We start from the raw sequence: 24,412 nt of genomic DNA on the forward strand, positions 1-24,412 counted from the left end.
TTTGAAAAAAAATGCCATGATTTGCCAGTTGAGAGCTGGAAAGGACTGCTATCCTCTAGGCGGTGGGGGCTGAGAATTCTTGGTATTCTAGTTGTTGTTTTTGTAGTTTTTATATTGTATTGTGGAAAACATCAATCCTTTTCAGTGTATATGATCTGCAATAGCATTTCAAAAGCACCTCTGGATCATAATGCAACAAAGTCTTTTTTTTAAAAAAAAAAATTTTTTCTAGTAAATAAAATAAACTCAAAATAAGGAGCCCAAATAAATACTAATAAAACAGGCTGAAAGCAGGACAAGTTTGGACATTATAATTGAACTTGTTATTCCAAAACATACCAAAAAATACATTTTTTCCCCCATAAAGGTTTAAATGTTAGTGTAATGAAAGTAACTATGGACCAAATTTTCCTGAATCCATTCAGATATTCTTAGTTATTGTATTCTTAGTAGGAGTTATAAGGTTGAAAATTATTTCTGGATTATTTTCCGGAATAACTTCTCTTGGACAACCAAGCAGAAAAGTTTTAGTATCCAAGGATATATAAAGCTTTCTGCTCTGGTCATGCAGAAAATGACTTTTGTTTCTCTTCATTCTCAGTACTTTACCTGCCAAGGCTCCAGGTCCTGAAGTTTTAATCTTTCACTTTTCCCCACTGCTCTCTGCTTGGATCTAGGGGAGTGAATGTTCTGCAAGGCATGAGCCACAGCATAGACACCATTATAGATGCTGTAGCTGTGACCAGTCATGCCCATTTGAAACAGAGACCTTGGAAGACTCTGCAACCTCTCCTCCCCAGAACACATGCCACTGAACTCCATTGGCATATCAAGATTTGGAAATACACAGTCAAATGCTTGCTCCCAGAAGACTTTGATGAAACCATCTCCCTGGGTCCAGGAAGGCTTTATGTTGTGAAGAAATTCCTTGAATGCTGGAAGATTTTGTGAATGGATTGTGAAGGAAAGGGAACCCTGGAAGAGCAGAACATTCCAAACCTTAAGAAGACCCATAGATATGAAATCAGTCTGTGCTGTAAAAATCCATACCTTTTTAAATGATGTGTTTTTCTTATTTGTAGGATCTGGCACAAATATGATAGCTCTCAGGGCTATAATGGCTAGAGATTCTCCATAAACAATAAATGTAGTGACTTTATTATCTCTGATTTGTACGTACATATTTAAAGCTATACCATGCATTTCATCCACATTATCAATGTGGAGTTGTTTTGGGATTTTTTGTGTGAAGGCTGAGCAAATTCCATTTTGAAAAAGCAATGGCTCCAGGGTCTGCAAGAAATGTTCTCCACTGTTATCATTCAGAGCAAGGAGTCCAATCCACGTCCATCCAAAATGCTTAAGCAAGCGGATAATGCCAAGAAACTGGTGGGCTTCATTGGGCACCATGCGGTAAAAAGAAGGAACCTGACTTGTATCACTCTCCACTGCAGGAAATGAACCATATGCAAACTAAAAGAAAATGCACATATATTTTCAGGTTATATTGAAAGAATTCATCCTGTACCATTTGGCTTTTTATTCAACAAGTGTCTGTTGAATTATCTGTTGAAAAATGTCCAGGGAAAATGGGATAAAGATGTAGAATTGTACTAAATTTTAAAGTAATGCTCATGACCATTTTCCTTTTTATTCAACAAATTCTAAGCTTTCATTTTTTCTAATTGCACATTTTGATTTGAGCTGTGAGCAGATCAGTCTCACATCCCTAGAAATAAAACAGAAAAACGGAAAAGGAATATGGGTTAAAGATGTAGGCTTGTGTACAACTAAATTTTAAATTAATGATCAGGACTAAGATAGATGCATTAATTTTGATGAGTCTGTTCTGAGTAAAACTACTGAGTAGAATACTTCCCAATAGGTCTGCTCTGTGCAGAACAAACAGGGAAGCAACCCAAAGAAGGAGGAAGAAAATATTCCCATTCTCCCCTTTGTACCTCTTACCTGTGGAATCTTGTAGAGACCTAATGTGTCTGCCATATGGAAGGTGGTATCATGGCCAAGTCCCCCAATGGTGGATATGAGGGTTTTCTGGGTGTCACATTTGTAGTTCGGGACAAATGTCCTCATTTTGAAGAGGAGGTCTAGAGTCGTACGGTAAGTCATCCTTGCATCATAATAGCTGTCATAGATGTGGAAGCCAAGTGTGATATTGGGCAAGATATTGGGATTCTCATTGACTTCTTTCACAGCAAATGCCAATGCAAGAACGTGCTGATAGAATTTTGTCACCATACTGAAAATAAAGTAAATGTTGTATATATGGATATAGATATAGATATAGATATAGATATAGATATAGATATAGAGATATAGAGATATAGATATATAGATATAGATATAGATATAGATATAGATATAGATATAGATATAGATATAGATGATATATAGATATATATAGATATATCTATATATAACAATACTGGACACATTCTGTTTCAAATTGAAATTATTTTATTTGTGATTAATACATCAAAGCGAATAAAAATCATACTGTCCAGAGAAAATCCATGATTGAACAGGTCGTATCTGTTTTGCATGATACTTTCACACATTTGCTGCTCTTTGGCATTTCATCTTAGCTACTGAAGAAAAAAATAAAAGAAGTCTGTTTATCCTTTAGTTGGTGACAACTTCATTTAACCAAAGAAGTATGTTCTGGACCATGAAAGCTACAATCTTATACTTCATTATCTGAAAGTTGCATTGAATTCAGTGGGGCTTGTTTCTCAGCACACAGCTGGGGTAGGGTCAGGCACATCTGAATCACAGGTTTGAGGTGTGCAGTCCACAGTAGCTAAGCACAGTCATTAGGCCTGCGGGGCATCTGAGAGAAGGGGGAATCAAGTGGGAATGGATTTACTTTCTCACTGGAAGAGACGGCTAGTTGTAAAATTTGTCTCAGATTTTTTCTTGGTTTTCCAGCTCAATACCTGCCTCTCTTGCTTGCCTAATGCCTCAGCCTGACAACCTCAGGTCTCCCTGTGCCATCCAACCTGAAGTGCTGGCAATCCCTGTCTGCAGCAATACAACCCATCCAATCTCTGGATCCCTCCAAATACACCCACTTACAGTACTTACATTAAAGCCCAGGGAGTTTCACCACAATGTTATTCCTCCCATGGAGCTTTATTTTCAGATCAGGAGCCACATAAAAAAAGTTTAATTGAAAGACAAATGCCCTCACAAATGTCAGCCGCATCTCACCTAACCTAAGAAGTCATTTCAACTCAGCACACACCGAAACTTTAAATCACTTTAGATACCTGTAAGAGGTAGTAAAATATAATGCTCTTTCAAAAGGCAAGGAAACTTTGGAGATTTTGCAGGATAGTGCATGGTAGAACTCTAATTTTATTTTTTTGAATTGCTGTGCAATGTAATCTTAATTTTCATTTTCACCCTTCTCTTCCCCACTCCTAATATATATACTGCAGAGAAATTGCAAATACACTGCTTTTATTTTATTAAACATTCTTTGTGAGCTGATAGGCTTTTATTATTGTTATTAAAACAACTTTTTAATAACACCATTCAGCCAAAATGTGGCTCTGGTTGCAGCTTGAAAATGTTGGTGATAAGATATTCCCTCCCCTTAAGATCCCTTTCTGAAAGACATAAGAAAAGAGAAAGGCAGTCTAGAGGGGGAATGGAAGTTTCTTACTATGAAACATCAAACAGGTTCTGTGATGGGTGTTCCTTGAATAAAACTTCATAGAAAATGTAATAGCTCTGAGACACAATCCCACCAATGATGAGGTCACCTGGCTGGTACCACTCATGTGGAACAGAAAAAGGATTATTCCTGGGGCACCAGACAGAGGTATTAGAAACAGGAATTATTAGAAACAGCAACATCAAGAGGAGCAGCATCCTGGCAGCCAAGCTTATGATATACATTTAATCAAATACATTTCTGTAGCAGTAACAGAGATTATATTCTCATAAATTGCGACCTGCCTGACTCTCCATAGCATATGAGCTTATTTTTTAAATACTTTCTGGCTTCCTTGTTGATTGTTTTCTACTTACCTCATGAAACCATCTGGGGGCTTTACCTGGTGAAGAGATTGCAGTCATTTGAGTAATTGTAGTATAGGAGTATTAATCACTTGTTCAGAGTTTGGAGTCTGAGTGACACTTTTGCTATTTTTTACGCCCAGTTCTGCTCCACATGGGGGGTGGGGGCGCAGAAGAACTTTTCCTTGGTGAACTAACAACAACAGGAAACTCAAGAGCAAAGGCACTAGTTTCTGGATACAAAGCAGAAGTGTTATATATTTAGATTAAAGCCACTTCTCAACTCCATTTTTAAACTGTGATTTAAAACCAGGCAACTTGTCTCATTGCATGAATTATATGCAGGTATTGTTGTATTGGAAGCTGGTGTAAATGTAAATAAGGCTGGGATAAAGCACACCGGATCCAACGCCATTCTGGAGCAGAGCTACTGCTCCTTGGGACACCCAAAGCCTTGCAAAGGGAAGCCAAACCCTTCAAATAGAGTTTGGCTTATGTCACCCTTCCTGCTGTCAAACACAGACACATGCTTAACCCAATAGCAGTACAGTAACAACTTATTGTGTTGAAGCATGTTTCCAGTTTCTAATCCATCACAATCTCTTCAAGCCACCCTCTTCCTACTTGGTGCACACTCCCAGTCCCACTTCTGTATCCAAAAGCTTAACCACTTCAGACTTATGGGCAAGTCCGAGAGGCTCCACAGCCATATGCAAATCTGGACGTAAGGCATCAGACTCTAATCAATATTGTGATTGCTTAACTCTCTGGTAAAGGCACTTTTGCACCACTTTTTCTGATGATAGGGTCAGGGACTGGATAAAGTTGAATCATGTTCAGACTGACTTACAAATGTGGCTTGAATTTCACTTTGAGTATAGTGGGGTGGCATTCTGGAGGTAGGACCTCTTGCTTGAAGCTGAACGACAGGTTATGCCAGGCACTATGAGTTGCAAATGGTTGTGGCTTTTAGATAATAATTGAAGACCAATGGTGTGCAGAAAAAAATAATGGCCTGATGATCGGCGTGATAGGAGTGTAACCAGGAATTGTCTTGTGCTGTATATGTGATAAACGGGAGCCACAACAGTGTGAACGTGTCCTCACTTGCTTGTCCCTATGCTAGTTTAAGTTTGTTCGTTAACTTTTCTAATAGTGCGTTTTGTATATGATGCTGGAGCGAGGTGTTCCTCCATTATTGACCTTGGGAGAGCACATTTCTCCAGCAAACTAAAAACTGAGAACTCCCTTTCAGCTCATGATTCTTCTTCTGGAGCATTATCAGTACCCACCCCACACTTGATGGCACATAGAATGTCAGGAGTGGTGTTGGTAGATTTGCTGTGTCTGGAATGGCCTGTCAGCTGGGGCCCCTGCTAGGGAAAAATTGGGAAGGTTCCCCATCCCTCTTCTAGGGTGACAGAGCATATTAATATAGTTGTTTTTTTAAAAAAATCTAAACTAAATCCCCCTTCCCAACAAAACAGTGGCATGCTGGAGACATTTATAATAAATATATCTTATAATAAATCAGTAAGAGGAAAACAAAGGTATAGCTCAGTTCTTTCTCATTATGTGATCCCTATTGTTCAGCTCAGGCCTCAGAAAAATCATGTAACATTTAGGAGAAATGATGCACCCCAACAATCCAGCACTTGAAGACAAGATGGAGAAGATCTCCAACACCACGATGGATTTTCCTTTGGTGCTCAAATATGTTGGAAGAAAGGACATCCAAACACTGCAGAACAGCAACATGCTGAAGGTAATGAACTTGGCTTCATTAAAACTGTCTGGTAATTTGCGAGCTGCAAATGCCACAATGAAGCTGGCAATAGCCAGGAGGCCCATGTAGCCAAGGACACAGTAAAACATGGTTACTGAGCCTTCATTGCACTGCACAATGGTTTCTTCTGCTACTGAGTGCATGTCTAGTTGGGGGAATGGGGGAGAAGTCATCAACCACACAGTACAAATACTAGCTTGAGTAAGAGAGCAGGAAAGGACAATAACTTGGGCCAGCCGCTTTCCTACCCACTTCCTCATGCTAGACCCTGGCTTAGTAGCCATGAAAGCTACAACTACAGTGACAGTCTTTGCCAACACACATGAAACAGCCAATGAGAAGACAATGCCAAACATTGGTTGGCGAAGAAGGCAGGTCACTTTCCCAGGGTGTCCGATGAACAGAAATGATGAGAGGAAGCAGAGTAGGAGGGCAATGAGGAGAGTGTAGGTGAGATCCCTGTTGTTAGCTTTGACAATGGGAGTGTCATTGTATTTAATAAAAGTCCCTATCACCAAAGTTGTGATCAGGGAAAAAGAAAGAGCAAAGGAGGCCAAGCTGATCCCAAAAGATTCATCATAAGAAAGAAAGCTTATTCTTTTTTGGTTGCACCCATTTTTCTTCTGGTTTGGATACTGATTTGCTGGGCATCTGATGCAGTCATCCATATCTGAGAAACATATGGTCATATAGCATAATGTGAATTACTCTTTGAGTTATCTGCTGAATTTATCCTGTTTGAGTTTAAACAATATTAAGCTGCTTTGCCATGCATGGCGGGCTTTCTCTTACACCACTGATACAGTTGTGGGGCAGAGAATTGGGCACAAGTTGGCGCTTTTTGTTGCTGTCAGGGGACAAGGCACATGACAGAGCACAGAATGAAAGCATGCCCCTAGTTGAGATGAGGCTGCCCTTTCTTAAGAGCAGCCCATGGTTGCTTTCATATTGTATCACAGTGTGGTATGCTGGCCTGACAGCCACAGACAGAAAGTCTCTACAGAGGGTGGTGAATACAGCACATGATATCATGGGCTGTCCCTTGAGCCTGTTAGATGACAACCCAAGGGATCATTGCCTTAGGAGAGTGAGAAAAATTCTTAGGGATGACTCACACCCCGGTCATCACCTCTTTAATCTTCTACCCTCGGGCAGGAGATATAGAAGTATAATCAGCCGTAACAACAGGCTAAAAAATAGCTTCTATCCATGGGCTGTTAGGCTGTTGAGCAGGAAATAACAAAGGAAAATTGACTTGCGAGGTGGTGTGTCGTTCAATAAGAGACTGAGTGTTTGGGGGTGGGGAGGGAGGCTTGTTTAATTTCATTGTACACAGGTTGTACAATGACAATAAAGGTATTATATTATTATTATTATTATTAGTGAGATCTGTGATACCTGTCCCGTGGCACACCACTCTCCAATGCTGGTCAACTCCTAAGGGTAATGGGTGCATCTCAACCACTGAGTGGAATTTGAATAGCAGGTGCTCACTGAAATGATAACCTTCTCTTCACCCTACTCCTTTCCCAAACCTGCTTACCTGAGGCATAATAAATGTCTGACCAAATTTCACCTAGCATAGTTGTCATACTAACATTCCAGTCATACTAACAAGTCACAAACTTGCAACTTGCAGATGATTGTACTTCTAGAGATGCATTTAACAATACATTTGAAATGAGTGGGGAACACTTTCAAATCTATGTGCATTGTATTGCACCAGACTTATTGGTTTTTAAATGCTTTCTTCAGAGGTTGCTGGAAAACAGCAGAAAAATATGAACACACCACTCCAAGTAGGATAGTGCAGATACATGCAAAAATGTAGTAATTAAATTATTTTAAATAGATCTGACACAATAAAGTGTCCTTTACCATTCTGGTTTGACATCTTCCCTTCTGGACATAGCGTACAATCGTAGCAGCAAAATTTCTGCCCTTCCTTCCTGTTCTTCTGATTACCAGGCCGGCAGTAGTCATTACACACAGAAATGGGTGTCATCTATCCATACACAGGAAATAATTTCATAAGGGAGGCTTCTTTCTTAAAAAATGTTCAGTCACTGCACTTCAAATAAGAAAGTAAACCTCTCCCAACCACCCCCCTCCTCCCCCCCCCCAAAGCCTTAGAAGCTGCTTCATATAAATCACAGCCATTGGCCCATTCTTTGTTAGTAAACCAGAAAAAGAGGCAAGAGAAAATACATGGACTAAGCTAGGACCACTTTATTAGTTGTAAGTTTAAGAATTTAGAAATAGCAAAGGGCAGGCATAGGCAAACTCTGCCCTCCAGATGTTTTGAGACTACAATTCCCATCATCCCTGACCACTGATCCTGTTAGCTAGGGATGGTGGGAGTTGTAGCCCCAAAACATCTGGAGGGCAGAGTTTGCCTATGCCTGGCAAAGGGGAAAGCCCATGCATAAAGAAATCTTTAGATCTTCTATCAGGCTCCTAAACCTGCCATGATTAACCGAGGTCTTTCTGATTCACACAGCCTTTGAGACACACAGCTCTAAGTTAGCAACGCATGTTAATTTCAAAAGTCACCCTTACCCTGCCACATGTTTCAGAGAGCGCAGTGACAAGTCTCTAGAATCAGAATTCACAAGGAACTCAACATCTTTGCCAACCTCTTTCCTTTTCTGCACCCACCTGCCAAGTGACCAGAAAGCCAATTCAAGTAATGTGTAATTGCACCTATTTGGCACTGCTGGGTAGGTGTATGAAACAGGTGGAAAAGGTCACTTAGCCCAACAGTCAATCACAACAGAGAAAAATGGTGCTTATCTGGCGAGTACCTTGCCTCAAAGGAATGCCCAGTTTCCATACCTGGTTAAAGGCTTTGTTCCATATAATCAGGTCCTCATGAATGGTGAATTCTTTTCTGTTGAGAGCGTTGGGATCCACCCATCCAATCTTCACTCGAAGGAAAGACTTGTTTGGGAAGGTGACCAAGTTCATGATGTCAAATCCACCTCCCATTTCTCTCTTATTATTAAAGAACATTGTTTCTCCAGCTGAGTTGTTGAATGAAATTTCATTAAGAAAACGGTGTAACTAAATGAAAGGGAAAAGAGAGATGAAGGGGAAACTACATAATGGAGATATTGAACAAAATGTCATTATTTACAACAACTTTCTTTATCAGCATTATTTAGCTATAATTATGTAGCTTTACAGTACATAGACCAAGTGTGAAAAATCAGTTGTCTTGGCAGAATTGATGCAAAAATTGTTATGCGCATGCACACACACACACACACCAAATATATGAAGGAAATATGAAAGCATAAAGCTTTGTTTGTATGTGGCAAAAAATACTACTACTTTTGTACTTAGTGTTTCAGTGAAAGAATCATATGTTTGTTGCTCTTTGTTTGCAAAGCATTACCTGCCAAGGCTGCACATCCTGAAGTTTTAATCTTTCACTCCTCTCCATTGTTCTCTGCTTGGATCTAGGTGAGTAAGTGTTATGCAAGGCATGAGCCACAGTGTAAACAGCATTGTAGATACTGTAGCTATGGCCAGATATCTCCATTTCAAACAGAGCCCCTGGAAGACTGTCCAAGCTCTCCTCTCCAGTACACAGTTCTTTGGGCTCCACTACCACATGGGGATTTGGAAATATACAGTCAAATACTTGCTCCCAGAAGTCCTTGAAAAAGCCATCTCCCTGGCTCCAGGAAGGCTTGATCCTCTGAAGAAATTCACTGAACTTTAGAAGATTTTGTGAATGAATTGTGAAGGATATGGCACCATGGAAGACCTGAAAATCCCAGAATCTAAAAAGTCCTATTGCTATGAAATCAGTATGTGCTGTCAAGATCCACACCCTTTTTAATGATGTGTCTATCTTATTTGTTGGATCTTGCAAAAATAGAATGGCTCTAAGCCATATGATTGTGAGAGATTCTCCATAGACGATAAATGTAGTGACTTTATTATCTGTGACCAGTACATACATATTTAAGGCTATGTCATGTGTTTCATCCAGGTTATCAAGATGGATTTGATGTGGGATTCTTTGTGTGAAGGCTGAGCAGATTCCATTTTGGGAAAGCAGAGGTTCCATGGTCTGCAAGAAATTTTGTCCACTGTCATCGTCCATAGTAAATAGACCAACCCATGTCCATTCAAAATGCTTAAGTAATCTGACAATTCCTATGTATTGTTGGGCTTCATTTGGCACCATTCGGTAGAATGAAGGGATCCGACTTGTATCTCTTACCTCCTCAGTGTAAAATGAACCATATGCAAGCTGAAAGAAATTACAAGGATATTACAGAGCTACACTGGAAGCTTTCTTCCTGAACATGTGCCTCTTTCATTAAAACATCACCACCAACAAAATGTTTAAGCAATTTGTAATTTCCATTAAAGTTCAATTCAACAACTTTTTCAATTAAACATTTCCACAGGTTGGGACGCGGGTGGCACTGTGGTCTAAACCACTGAGCCTAGGGCTTGCCGATCTGAAGGTCGGTGGTTTGAATCTCTGCAACAGGGTGAGCTCCCATTGCTTGGTCCCTGCTCCTGCCAACCTAGCAGTTCGAAAGCACATCAAAGTACAAGTAGATAAATAGGTACCACTGTGGCGGGAAGGTAAGCGGCGTTTCCGTGCACTGATCTGGTTTTGCCAGAAGCGGCGTAGCCATGCTGGCCACATGACCCAGAAAAACTGTCTGCGGACAAACTCCCACTCCCTCGGCCAGTAAAGCGAGTTGAGCGCCGCAACCCCAGAGTCGTCAGTGACTGGACTTAATGCTCAGGGGTCCCTTTACCTTTACAGTTATGCAAATATTTTTTACATTAAAAATCCAACAATTATATTACAGCCTTTCTGGGAAGTTGCCTTTGACTTTTGATGAAGAACAAAACTGCAGCAATAGCAAAGCCATAACGGTCCCTGGAAAGGACACAACTGTTTAATATGCAATCTTAAAAGGAGTGGAACTACTATGGGATCTTCGGGTTGTCAGTGGAGGGGTAGAATCTCAGGTGCAGGTCACATTGTGCTCCTTTTTTGGAAGTCTGTCTACTTTTGGTCTCCACTGTGCACTCAGATATCACCTTTGGCTCCTAGAAACTGTCAACCATACCCTAGGAAACAGCTTTGACCAGCTGGCTAAACCAGAGGAGGGCAGTCAATGGATTTCACACCCTTGGTGAGTTATGGGCTTCCCCTGCATGCGGTGGATTGAGTGGATGTGACAAAGAGTGGGTCCAAAAGTCAAGAAGGCAGTTACTGCACATGCTGTAGTGGGAAATGAGGGGTTTGAGCACCTGGAAAGGTAGTCTATCTAGGAGAAGGAAAAACTCTGATCCTAAATCTCTGCCACCTTGTGGGATATTTCAGGAGAAGAAAATCTTCAGCCGTAAACCATACACAAATCCAGAGTAGAGTCCGTAAGTCAGTTGGATGTTGCCTTGTACGCCTCCTTCTGGCAATGCCTGCAGCTAAGCAGGTGCCAAATCTATTTTCCTATGGACTACATCAGCGAAGCAAAAGGGGGGGGGGATCCTACCTGTGGAATCTTATAAAGGCCTATGATGTCTCTCATATGGAAGGAGGTATCATAGCTAATTCCCCCGATGATGGCTATGAGGTTTTTCTGGGTGTCACATTTATAGTTGGGGACAAATCTATGGGATTTGAAGAGTAGGTCAATAGTGCTTCGATAGGTCATCCTTGCATCATGATAGCTGTCATGGATGTGGAAGCCCAGCGTGATGTTGGGTAAGATCTTGGCGTTCTCATTAATCTCTTTCACAGCAAATGCCAAGGCAAGTATGTGCTGGTAGCATTTTGTCATCATACTGCAAATGGAGTTAATTAATTTATAGTATCAAAGGAAAATTCTATAATGAAGGAAATCAACATACCAAATATTATGCATTTCTCCCTGAATCTGCTTGGGATTTAAATGCTATTTGTTTATTCTTAATCAATGGTTTCAAGCTAAATAGCATGCAGATCAGGAAAATGTAGGATTCATCAGGACATTTGCATGCTGCATAGTATTTTGACACACCCACCCACTCTTAACTCTTCCTTGATCTTTTCATCTCAGTTGATTTAAGAATTGTGTGAATCTATCCCTCACATATTTCCCCTTAGGTAGGTGATCACTTTCCATACCTGGCATCTCCAGGAAGGTTTAGACCCTTGTGTAATCCTGGCATTCAACACTGATGATGTTGAGCTATATGGACATTTGGGGGGACTGGGTGTAAGGCAGCGTCTAATGTTCATTTTTATGGCTACCCTTAAAGTTTCTTAAAAGTTATGTCACAGTGGAATCAAGGAGATGAGTAATTACAATGGCTTTAGAAGTTCCACTAATTTTAATGGGAACTCATTTGACTTAATTTCCAGGGAAGACCTACGCATTTCTATGCAGAATATTGTCCTATAATGTTCAGTGGGTTTAACTCTCAGGTAAGTCTTCTGAGAATTGAATTCTTAACATTTATTTATTTACATTCTGCTTTATTCCCTATAAAGATACCAGAAAATTGCTTTGTTTTATGTTTAAGATGAAAGTTAGCCTATGCTTTTTTAAAAACAAGAAACAGCAAACCAGCAGGAAAGAAGAGAGGAAAGAGAGAGACACCTTTGGATTATTTCATATGTTGTAAAAAAGTTCTGCCAGTAAAGGTTTAAATAACATGTTCAAAGGTCTGGACAATTTATCATTTCCACAGTAGTCAGTTTTTATGCTTCCAGACACTTCAAACTGTGCAATATTTAATATTTGCAACAAAACCTAGGGATCACAATATAGAATACATGAAGTAAATGAGAAAGGGGACACTCCCTTCTCTAAGGTTTCAATTCTAAAAGGCAGGGCACATAGAGAAAGGATGCAGAGAGGGAAATACTCTTACTGTGGAACCTGGAACAGATTTTGTGAAGGGTGCTCTTTGAAGAAAACTTCGTAGAATACATAAATCAGCTGAGAAGCAATTCCACCAATGATGAGGCCACCAGGCTGATACCACTCATGTGGAACAGGAAAAGGATCACTTGGAGGGCAGCTCAAAGTAATTTCTTTGCACTCAACAGGGGACATCAGAAACATAAAAACCAAGACCCACAACATCCTGCTTCACTAGAAATGCAGACCTGCCTGTCACTATCAGGTTCCTGGCTTGAGCTACCTACTATGAGTGATACCTGTATTTCGCAACACTTTTCTAGAAGATAGTTCTGTGAGCTGGTTTTGAGAATCAAAAATTACAAACAAATGTATTTCATAGTAGATAAAATTGTCAACAATCTGAATTCAAGGCTGGTCAATAAAATGGGGGTGGGAGTCAGAAATGAAACTGATGAAGAGTTTCCTGTCTCTTGCCCCTATTCACAGCTATCCATAGAACATGTCATAATTTATAAAAGAGTTGCTTTTTGACTTTGTTAGTGCCTACTAAAAACCTCTCTGGCTTTGATTATGTGAACTAATTATGGTGATTTGGATGATTGCAGGGAGAGATAATAACTTTCTTAGATGTTCTTTTCTCCCCTTCCTCAGAGAGCCACTTTTGGGTGTTTGTTACCTCTGCTCCTTTGTGGCACAACCAATCCCAATTGGCTTTCAGTTTTCCCATGTGAGTCAATGCCAATCAGAGTGAAGTTGTTTTCTTTGGGCTAGCAAAGCACCAAATCCTAATACAACACTTTTAGCCCAACCCAAGCAGTTAATATTTCTCTACACAATAAAAAAGGCTTGTCCAGAAGAGTCCAGTCATTCATATTTGAAAAAGATATGGTCATGTTGTCGGCATCTGGGGGTCAAACGGCCAACTGGCTAGCCCCCAGCTGGATCGTCTCCTTCCAGATGTCATGCTGAGAAGATCCTTTGACCTCTGGTGCGACATAAATCAGTGACCCAAGTCTGCTGAGATGGGCACAGTTTATTTAGCAAAGCAAACTGTGCAATGAAAGAGGCTTGAGGCTTGTGGAGACATACTATAAACTACAGATTTATTAAACATAAATCAGGACAAAGAAACATGTCGTCTCTCTTTGCCGTCTCTTCCGAGAGAGAGAGAAAAGCAAAAGCAATACAACACAGCGGAAGTTCCACTTACGCCAGCAAACAGTGCTGGAATGTAAACAGACATGTGACATGTAACAATCCCACGTCTGTAACTAAAGGTAGAATGGAAATGTCCCAAGACGTATAGCATTATGTGAATTACTCTTTGAGCTGAGCTGTCCACTTCTTTGCCATCCCCCATTACATGGAGAATAGAGGATGGAGGGTGAATCTGGAAATGTATCTGCAATGTTCAGCCTTTCCAGATGTTCCAGTTCCCTGAAGAGTCATGACATTCCCCACTAACATTTCTATAGGTGTGCAAATCAGTGGAAGCTGCAAACTCTACTACTGGCATATGTTCTTTTTTATATACAGTGGTACCTCTGGTTACATATGCTTCAGGTTACATATGCTTCAGGTTACAGACTCCGCCAACCCAGAAATAGTACCTTGGGTTAAGATCTGTGCTTCAGGATGAGCACTGAAATCACACAGCTGCGGCACGGCGGCAGCGGGAGGCCCTATTAGCTAAAGTGGTGCTTCAGGTTAAGAACAGTTTCAGGTTAAGAACAGACCTCCAGATCGAATTAAGTACTTAACCACTGTATAAATGTGCTTATCTGTTTAAGTAAAAGTATGAACTTCCTTGAAAAACAAAATTAGCAAGTGTACTGATCCAAGTCGATGAGGAGCCAGCGTCACAAGCTTCCTGAACTTACATTAAAGTCCAGGGAGGTGCATCAAATTGTGATAAGGAGGCACAGAAGAAATATTTGATAAAAGAAAAACACTCTTTCCAATGTCAGCAATCTCACAACCCAGAGCTAAATTCAACTGTCTACCACCCCCAGTGAAACATCAAAGCAGCATGAAAATGAGGTAGTAAGATATAATACTGAATCACAGGAGAAGAAAGCTTGGAAAAATTGGAGGATAAAGTTTGGCACAGCATTGGTAGTATCCACCATGTTACTTAGATAAAAAAAATAAATTCATCTTCATTTCCACTTTTGTCCTCCCCAATTTCTCTAATGCAGAGGAATTGCAAATACAGTTTGTGCAAAGAAAACCATAAATAAAAAGTTTGTTTCTGTACTCTTTTAGAAAACAGAAAGCATTTTTATTTTATTTTTAATAAAGAAGATAAGCCATTTTTCCTGTCTACAAGCTTACTAGAAGATGACTCAGGAGGTGACCGAAACTGAGTCTCTCAGGTGTGAATAAACATGATTTATTGTCAATTATTTAAATGATTTATTGTGAGCTGGCACAATATTTTTTTTAATTCAGGCCAAGCAGTATTATTATCAAAGTTCAAGGACAAAATCCAGGCAGGCAAAACCTCAGGATATGAAGCAGAGCCAGTGAGGAATACAACCTGGGAAGACTTCTGAGGGCCTGGAAGAGACATTCGGAGGGCATAGAGCCCCTTTGACTGAAGTTCCCTCTCTCCCATTGTATTGAAACCATTTATCAGGCACCTACTAACACATTCATATAAGAAGTCCTTAATATATTGAGACCGGTTTACTTTAGGGATTGCTTTAACTCACACGTGCCAGTCCAATAACTTCCATGTAAAGAACTTAAGCTTCTTCCAGTGCCTGCGGTGTCTGTTATGCATGTTTAAAAAGTTTTAAAATACATAAATAAATGTGGCAGCACCTTTGGAACTCTCACTTGTGGGGTGCCTCCAGGTTCTGTCCTCTCCCCCATGCTTTTCAACATTTACATGCAGCCACTGGGAGAGATCATCAGGAGGTTTGGGCTGGGTGTTCATCAGTATGCGGATGATACCCAGCTCTACCTCTCTTTTAAATCAGAACCAGTGAAGGCGGTGAAGGTCCTGTGTGAGTGCCTGGAGGCGGTTGGAGGATGGATGGCGGCTAACAGATTGAGGTTGAATCCTGACAAGACAGAAGTACTGTTTTTGGGGGACAGGAGGCGGGCAGGTGTGGAGGATTCCCTGGTCCTGAATGGGGTAACTGTGCCCCTGAAGGACCAGGTGCGCAGCCTGGGAGTCATTTTGGACTCACAGCTGTCCATGGAGGCACAGGTCAAATCTGTATCCAGGGCAGCTGTTTACCAGCTCCATCTGGTACGTATCTGCCTGCAGACTGTCTCGCCAGAGTGGTGCATGCTCTGGTTATCTTCCGCTTGGACTACTGCAATGCGCTCTACGTGGGGCTACCTTTGAAGGTGACCCGGAAACTACAACTAATCCAGAATGCGGCAGCTAGACTGGTGACTGGGAGCGGCCGCCGAGACCATATAACACCGGTCTTGAAAGACCTACATTGGCTCCCAGTACGTTTCCGAGCGCAATTCAAAGTGTTGGTGCTGACCTTTAAAGCCCTAAACGGCCTCGGTCCAGTATATCTGAAGGAGCGTCTCCTCCCCCATCGTTCTGCCCGGACACTGAGGTCCTGCGCTGAGGGCCTTCTGGCAGTTCCCTCACTGCGAGAGGCCAAGTTACAGGGAACCAGGCAGAGGGCCTTCTTGGTAGTGGCGTCCGCCCTGTGGAACGCCCTCCCATCAGATGTCAAAGCGATAAACAACTACCTGACATTCAGAAGACATCTGAAGGCAGCCCTGTTCAGGGAAGTTTTTAATATGTGACATTTTAGTGTATTTTTCATCTTTGTTGGAAGCCACCCAGAGTGGCTGGGGAAACCCAGCCAGATGGGCGGGGTACAAATAATAAATTATTATTATTATTATTATTACTATTAACTTTAGGCGTTCACAATACTTTAACTCTTTTAGATGCCTGATGATTTTTTTTTTTCTTTTTGTGGGCCCATCCAAACAGTTGATTTGTTCTGTTCTGTTCCATATTAGTCAGCAAGGTATTTGAGGTTCAAGGAAGACTCTCAGAACTTTAATTTTAGTTAACATGTTTCTTTATTTAAGGAAATATAATTTGAAATTAAAGAACAGAGTAATATAAGGTAAATCAGTCCCATATAAGAGAATAGGAAGTAATTCAAAGTTATCAAAGCCACCATTCATTCCACACTTTCCAATACATTTCTCTATTGCTTCCCTACCCACAAAACTCCATTTTTATTCATATGTTTCTTGCTTTAAGGCAGGAGTCAGTAACATTTCCCCACAGTTGGCCAGACTGATCATTTTCCCATGCCTTGAGGGCCAATGTTTGGTACTTGAAAGGGGCCATCAACCCGTCTGTCACTGGGTGTCAGAAGGCAATGAGTCTTTTAAACAGACAGCTACAAAGAGGCTTGATCAATGATGTGGAAGCAGTTTCTCTATCAAAAACCAAGCTCCCCTCCCCCTGCATCCATTTTATTAGCACTTTAATGGAAACTACCACCCTCCCTCCGCCCGGAAAGTTGTTCCTCGCTCCTGAGCTCCTGAGCTAAGGTGACAGAGCATTTTAATCTGCTATAATTTCACAACACTAAACTTTCCAAAATTGATCCCACCAAAGAGTATCACACCAAAGGAGGTACTCAAAGCAACCATTTTTATACTAAAATCCCTTATGTGTAACAATAGAAGAGAAAGAAGAAGGAAGATTGAATTTACATTCTTCTCCTTATCAGTTGCTCCCTGTTGTTCAGCTCTGGCTTCAGAATAATGATGTAGCATTTTGGGGCAAAGATGCAGCCCAACAACCCAGCACTGGAGGACAAGATGGAGAAGATCTCCACCACCACCATGGATTTCCCTTTGTTGCTCAGGTAGGTTGGGACAAAAGACAACCAAACACTGCAGAACAGCAACATGCTGAAGGTAATGAACTTGGCTTCATTAAAACTGTCTGGCAATTTGCGAGCTGCAAATGCCACAATGAAGCTGGCAATAGCCAGGAGGCCCATGTAGCCCAGGACACAGTAAAACATGGTCACCGAGCCTTCATTACATTGCACAATGGTTTCTTCCATGACCGAGTGCATGTCAAGAGCAGGGAATGGTGGAGAGGTCATCAACCACCCAGTACAAATAATCACTTGAACGAGGGAGCAGGAAAGGATAACAGAATTGGTCAGTCTTTTCCCCATCCACTTCCTCATACTGGACCCAGGCTTGGTGGCCATGAAAGCTGCAACTACAGTGATGGTTTTGGCCAACACACAGGAAACTGCCACAGAGAAGATGGTGCCAAAAGTTGTTTGGCGAAGAAGGCAGGTCATTTTGCCAGGGTGTCCAATGAATAGAAGAGATGAAAGGAAGCAGAATATGAGGGTGATGAGGAGACTGTAGGTGAGACCCCTGTTGTTGGCTTTGACAATGGGAGTGTCTTTGTGCTGAATAAACGTTGCAAGCACCAATGTTGTGATCAGGGAAAAAGAAAGAGCAAGTGAGGCCAAGCTGATCCCTAAAGGTTCTTCATAAGAAAGAAAGTTGATAGTTTTAGGGATGCATCCATTTTTCTTCTTGTTTGCATACTGATCTTCAGGGCATCTGAAGCAGTCAGCCATATCTGACAAATAAAAGAAAGTTAAACTCCATTTGCAATTCATCTGTGTTTTTTGCCTACTACGAAGCCATTATTGATCCTGCTGATCTCTTTTGAACCTTCCTTATGGCAGATAGCTGGTTGTATATTTGAATTACTCATTGCTTTCCTGCAGAATCTGACATAGGTTTGTTTAAATCATTTTAAGTAGCCATGCTGTGCACCCAGCAGGGCGGGGGTCTTTGACCAATGGCACCAAGATGGCAGGGTTAGTGGAACCTTGGTTTTTTTGGGTGGACAGTTAACTGAGAGGGGCCAAATTTATTTTGCTCCCATATTTAATTGTCTCCAGGTTAGGATTTTTTTGCCTTTCCTTCAGTAAGTGCCAGTAGCCTTTGCTAGGCATTCTGAAGCCTTTGTCAAAATGATGGGCAGAAACTCACATCAATAAGGCGGACTGTAAAGGGTCTAAAGAGTGATAAGAGAAAGGCATGCCACTAGGTCTGATGGGACCCAGTGTTGCCTATTCCCACTCCCATACATATGCAGTTCCCTACTTGGAATCTGGATGCTTGCCTTCCCAAATACAAAGTTTCAACCTTGTTCAACTCTGAAGGATGTTGAGTACATCATCAAGTGGAATGCCATTCAAACAGGAAATGCTGGTTGTAATTAGTGCCATGATATTTCCTCTTCCCTGAAGCATAATGGATAAGGTTCTGACCTAATTTCACCCATGATGATGTCTTGCATGTTTCATTCTGACTACACATTTGCAAATCTGCAACTTTTGTACCATTTTACTACTTGACTTGACAGCTTCACTTAAATTATGTGTACAATGAAATCTTAATTTTAGATCCACCTGCATGGGATTTCACCAGGCTCTTTGGTTTTTGTAGGCTTTGATGAGATGTTAGTGGAAAGTAGCAATAAATTATTCACACCACTCCAAGCCGGATAGTGTGGTGCACAGCATAGTATGTATGTATATACAGTATGCATGTACAGTGGCACCTCGGGTTACATACGCTTCAGGTTACATACTCCGCTAACCCAGAAATAGAGCTTCATGTAAGAACTTTGCTTCAGGATGAGAACAGAAACTGTGATCCGGCAGTGCGGCAGCAGCAGGAGGCCCCATTAGCTAAAGTGGTTCTTTAGGTTAAGAACAGTTTCAGGTTAAGTATGGACCTCCGGAACGAATTAAGTACTTAACCCGAGGTACCACTGTGTGTATGTATGTAATTAAATATGTAATCTATAGTTGACCTCTTTTGTAATGCTCTATTTTGAAATATTTAAGATAATATTTTAATTTCCTGTTAATTATGCTGTTTTGACTATATACTTTGTATTTGACTTTCTTTGGAAATGTTTGATTCTGGATTGCTTTATTAAATATGCTGTAAACCACTTTGAGATTTTTCTTAAAAATATAAAGCTGTATAGAAATGAAAATAATAATAATAATAATTTAACTTTTTTCCACAGAGATCTGCTAATCTTGTACAATGAAAACTGTCACATACCATTCTGGTTTGAAATCTTCCCTTCTGGACATGGAGTACAATCATAGCAGCAAAATTTCTGCCCTTCCTTCCTTTTCTTCTGATAGCCCACATGACAGTAGTCATTGCACACAGAAATTGGCATCACCTATCAATAAACAGGAAATAATTTCAGAAGGGAGAAATCTTTGAAGGAAAATTTCAGCTTCTAAAGTTCAAATAAGAAAGGTGATCTCTCATCCCATAAACATTGGCACAGGACCGCTTCTTCATATATAGTCCAACCATCAGCCCCTTTGTATTAAGAAATTGGAATGAAAGAGGCAAATACAAGATACAGATAAAACATTTCAGAAATCAGAAACTTTATAGTGGAAAGACCATATGTGACAGATATTCAAAACTTATGTCACTCTCCTAACCCTGTCAGTATTTGGTAAGAATTTATTATTATTATTATTATTATTATTATTATTATTATTATTATTATTATTTCTGCCTTTAAGGCCCCAAATTCAAAGTGAATAAAACAAGTTAACCTGAAAAGTGATCCATACTCTGCCCCACAGGCTTAAGAGGCCATTGTACAAGTCTTTTAAACAAGAATTTAGTGGAGGAATATATCAGTATGCTCATAAATCTGAGAATGTGGGGCCCACAAGTAAACCCTAGAGTAATACATGCCAATTTCTAGGGGCCAAGTTCCCTTCACATACACCCTCAATAAAATAATCGAGGGGCCTGCCTTCTCCCAGAGGTGATGGGCACTGCTATTCAAAAGGTGTTCATGAGCCACGTCTTGCAATTGATTATTCAGTGTGGGGGTTACCCGCCCCAGTATTTTATTTAAGTTGGCACCCCTGCCTAAATTCCAGACCTGGTTAAAATCATTGTGCCATATAATCATGTCCTCGTTAATGAGGAATTCTTTTCCATCAGGTGCATCAGAATCAACCCATCCAATCTTCAATCGAAGGAAGGACCTGTTTGGGAACGTGACTATGTTCATGATGTCAAATCCCCCTCCCACTTCTCTTTGATCAGTAAAGGACACAGTTTCTCCAGCTGAGTTGTTAAATGAAATGTCCTGAAGAACAGGGTGCAGCTAATAGAAAGAGAAAATGGAGTTGAATGGGAAATAGCATAAATGAGATTTTGAATAAAGTGCCATGGTTTACAGAAACATTTCTTCATGAAGCTTATTTAGGTATAGTAACGTAGTTTCAGTTAACAAAGAACATGTGCAAAATATCAATGATTTTGACACAACAGATGGAGACTTTATTATGCATTGGCAGCCCTTTTTCTTTATGCATTGGAAGCCTTTTAATCATAATCATCATATATCATTTATACCACAGCCATCTGGCAGGGTTGCTCCATCCACCCTGGGAGTCTTCCAACACTTATAAAAATGTAATCAAACATTAAAAACTTCACGATACACAGCTGCCTTCAGATGACTTCTAAATAACAATAGTTTTATTGGATAACCAAGCAGTAATATTTTGATTTCCAGTTGTATATAAAGCCTTCTGTTACATGACTCTGGTGATGCAAATAATGGTAAAAAATTTTCTCTTCATTCTCAGAACATTACCTTCCAAGGCTCCAGATCCTGAAGTTTTAATCTTTCACTTTTTCCCATTGCTCTCTGCTTGGATCTACGTGAGTGAATGTTATGCAAGGCATGAGCCACAGCATAGACACCATTATAGATACTGTAGCTGTGACCAGTCATGCTCATTTCAAACAGAGACCTTGGAAGACTCTGCAATCTCTCCTCCCCAGTACACATACCATAGACCTCCATTGGTGCATCGAAATTGGGAAGAATACAGTCAAATGCTTGCTCCCAGAAGCCTTTGATGAAACCATCTCCCTGGCTCTGGGAAGGCTTTATACTCTGAAGAAATTCCTTGAATGCTGGAAGTTTTTGGGAATGAATTGTGAAGGAAAGGGAACCCTGGAAGAGCAGAACATTCCAAACCTTAAGAAGACCCATAGATATGAAATCAGTCTGTGCTGTAAAGATCCATACCTTTTTATATGATGTGTTTTCTTTATTTGTAGGATCTGGTAGAAATATAATAAGTCTCAATGATATTATTGCCCGAGATTCTCCATAAACAATAAGTATAGTGACTTTATTGTCTCTTATTTTCACATACATATTTAAAGCTATATCATGCATTTCATCCACATTATCAAAGTGGGGTTGTATGGAAATTATTTGTGTAAAGGCTGAGCAAATTCCATTTTGAGATAGCAATGGCTCCAGGGTCTGCAAGAAATGTTCTCCACTGTTATCGTTCAGAGCAATGAGTCCAATCCACTTCCATCCAAAATGCTTAAGCAAGCGGATAATCCCAAGAAACTGGTGGGCTTCACTGGGCACCATGCGGTAAAAGGAAGGAACCTGTCTTGCATCACTCTCCGTTGGGGGAAATGAACCATATGCAAACTGAAAGAAAATGTGAATATAATCTCAAATCATATGGAAAACATTCATCCTGTACCATTTGGCTTTTTATTCCACAAATTCTAAGCTCTCACATCTCTAGAAATAAAACAGAAAAAGGCAATCTACAAGGAATATGGGAGAAAGATGCAGGCTTGTATAGATCTAGATTTTAAATTAAGGATCATGACTAAGATAGAGGCAATAATTTTGATGAGTCTGTTCTGAGTAAAACTGCTGAGTAGAATATTTTCCAATAGGTTTGCTCTGTGGAGAACAAACATGGAAGCAACCAATAGAGGCAGAAAGAAAAGATTCTCATTGGCCCCTTCAAACCTCTTACCTGTGGAATCTTGTAGAGACCTAATGTGTCTGCCATATGGAAGGTGGTATCATGGCCAAGTCCCCCAATGGTGGATATGAGGCTTTTTTGGGTGTCACATTTGTAGTTGGGAACAAATGTCTTCATTTTGAAGAGGAGGTCTAGAGTCGTACGGTAGGTCATCCTTGCATCATAATAGCTATCATAGATGTGGAAGCCAAGTGTGATATTGGGCAAGATATTGGGATTCTCATTGACTTCTTTCACAGCAAATGCCAATGTTAGGACGTGCTGATAAAATTTTGGCACCATACTGCAAATAAAGTAAATTAGTTACAGATATGAACATACTACAATATTGGACATCTTCTGTTTCAAATGAAAATGAAAAGATTGTATTTGTAATTAACACATCTCAGCTAATAAAATCGATACTGTCCAGTGATCAGGGCATTACTGCTTTACATGATACTTTCACACACCTGCTGTTCTTCTATTGCTTGACATTTGCATAACAGTTGATCAAGAAAAAAAATGAAATAAATCTGTTTCTCCTTAAGTAGGCGACAACTTCATTTAACCGAAAGCTGCAAAGTTATACAGACTTACATGAAAGTCCCATTGAATTCAGATAGCTTTGTTTCTCAGTATACAGCTGTGGTTGGGGTAGGAATGTTGCTTGCACATTAGAACCACAGGTTTGAGGTGTGCAGGCTACTGTAGCTAAGGACAGTCATTGATTCTGCATTGCATCAGATGGAAAGGGGAGTCAGATGGCAATGGACTTACCTTCACACTGGAAGACATAGTTGGTGGCAAAATTAGTCTCCTATTTCTTTAGGTTTTCTAGCCCAATGTCAGCCTCTCTGGTCTACTGCCCCATTTTGACAATCTCAGGTTTCCCTGTGCTATCTAAGCTGAACTGTCGCAATCCCTGTCAGCCTCAACACAATTCAACCAATTTCCATATCCCTACATATAGGTTAACTTTCACCATGATGTAACAATTTACCCAAGAAATCAATTCAAGTCAGCACACTGAAACTTTAAAGGACCTTGAATATGAATAGATGGTAGTATATTTGTTTGCATTTTCACCCTTCTCCTCCCCACTCCTCACAATAAGTATACTGTAAAGCAATTGTAAATACACAATTTGATTCAAATAAACTCTGACAGTAGCTAGGTTTTAAAAAAAATAGAAAGAAAGGTTTTTTTTTATTCCAGTATTGAGGTAAATTATGGCTCCCATTTCAGCTTGAAAATGTCAGTGATAAAGGAATCCCTCTTTAGGATTCCTGTCTGAAAGACATGAAAGGAAGAAAACGGCAATGCAAAGGGAGAATGGAAAAGTCTTACTATGAAACATCAAACACATTCTTTGATGGTTGTTCCTTATACAAAATTTCATAGAAATTGTAAACGTTCTGAGAAAGAACTCCACCAATGAGGACTTCACCTGGCTGGTACCACTCGTGTGGAACAGGAAAAGGATTATTCCTGGGACAGCGGATAGAATTAGAGGTAATAGGAACAGGAGTTATTAGAAACAGCCACACCAATAGCAGCAACATCCTGACAGCCTAGCTTATGATAAACATTTCATCAACGGGTTGCAAATACATTCCTTGAGAAGTAACAGAAATTATATTGTCCTAAATTGAACTCATAGAGCCCTGTCTGTCTCTCCCCCTAAACTAGCTCTCCATAACATATGAGCTTATTTTTAAAACACTTTTAGGCTTGCTTGTTGATTTTTTTCTTCCCTTCAGGAAGCCAACTGGGAATTTGGCTTGGTGAAGAAATTGCAGTGA

General features: G+C 40.3%; 1 protein-coding gene across 1 annotated transcript; it reads right to left on the reverse strand.

The window, feature by feature from the left end:
• Window positions 1-17,423: 17,423 nt before the first annotated feature.
• LOC128399175 (vomeronasal type-2 receptor 26-like) lies at window positions 17,424-24,172 on the reverse strand. Its single transcript, XM_053360423.1, has 6 exons — window positions 23,958-24,172; window positions 22,620-22,911; window positions 21,416-22,279; window positions 20,693-20,920; window positions 19,837-19,963; window positions 17,424-18,328 (listed from the first exon to the last, which is right to left on the reverse strand). The coding sequence occupies exons 1-6, from the start codon at window positions 24,170-24,172 to the stop codon at window positions 17,427-17,429; spliced, it is 2,628 nt and encodes an 875-aa protein (XP_053216398.1). The 3' UTR covers window positions 17,424-17,426.
• Window positions 24,173-24,412: the final 240 nt, after the last annotated feature.

Source organism: Podarcis raffonei, chromosome 13 (genome assembly GCF_027172205.1).
Source record: "Podarcis raffonei isolate rPodRaf1 chromosome 13, rPodRaf1.pri, whole genome shotgun sequence".
NCBI classification, from domain to species: Eukaryota; Metazoa; Chordata; class Lepidosauria; order Squamata; family Lacertidae; genus Podarcis; species Podarcis raffonei.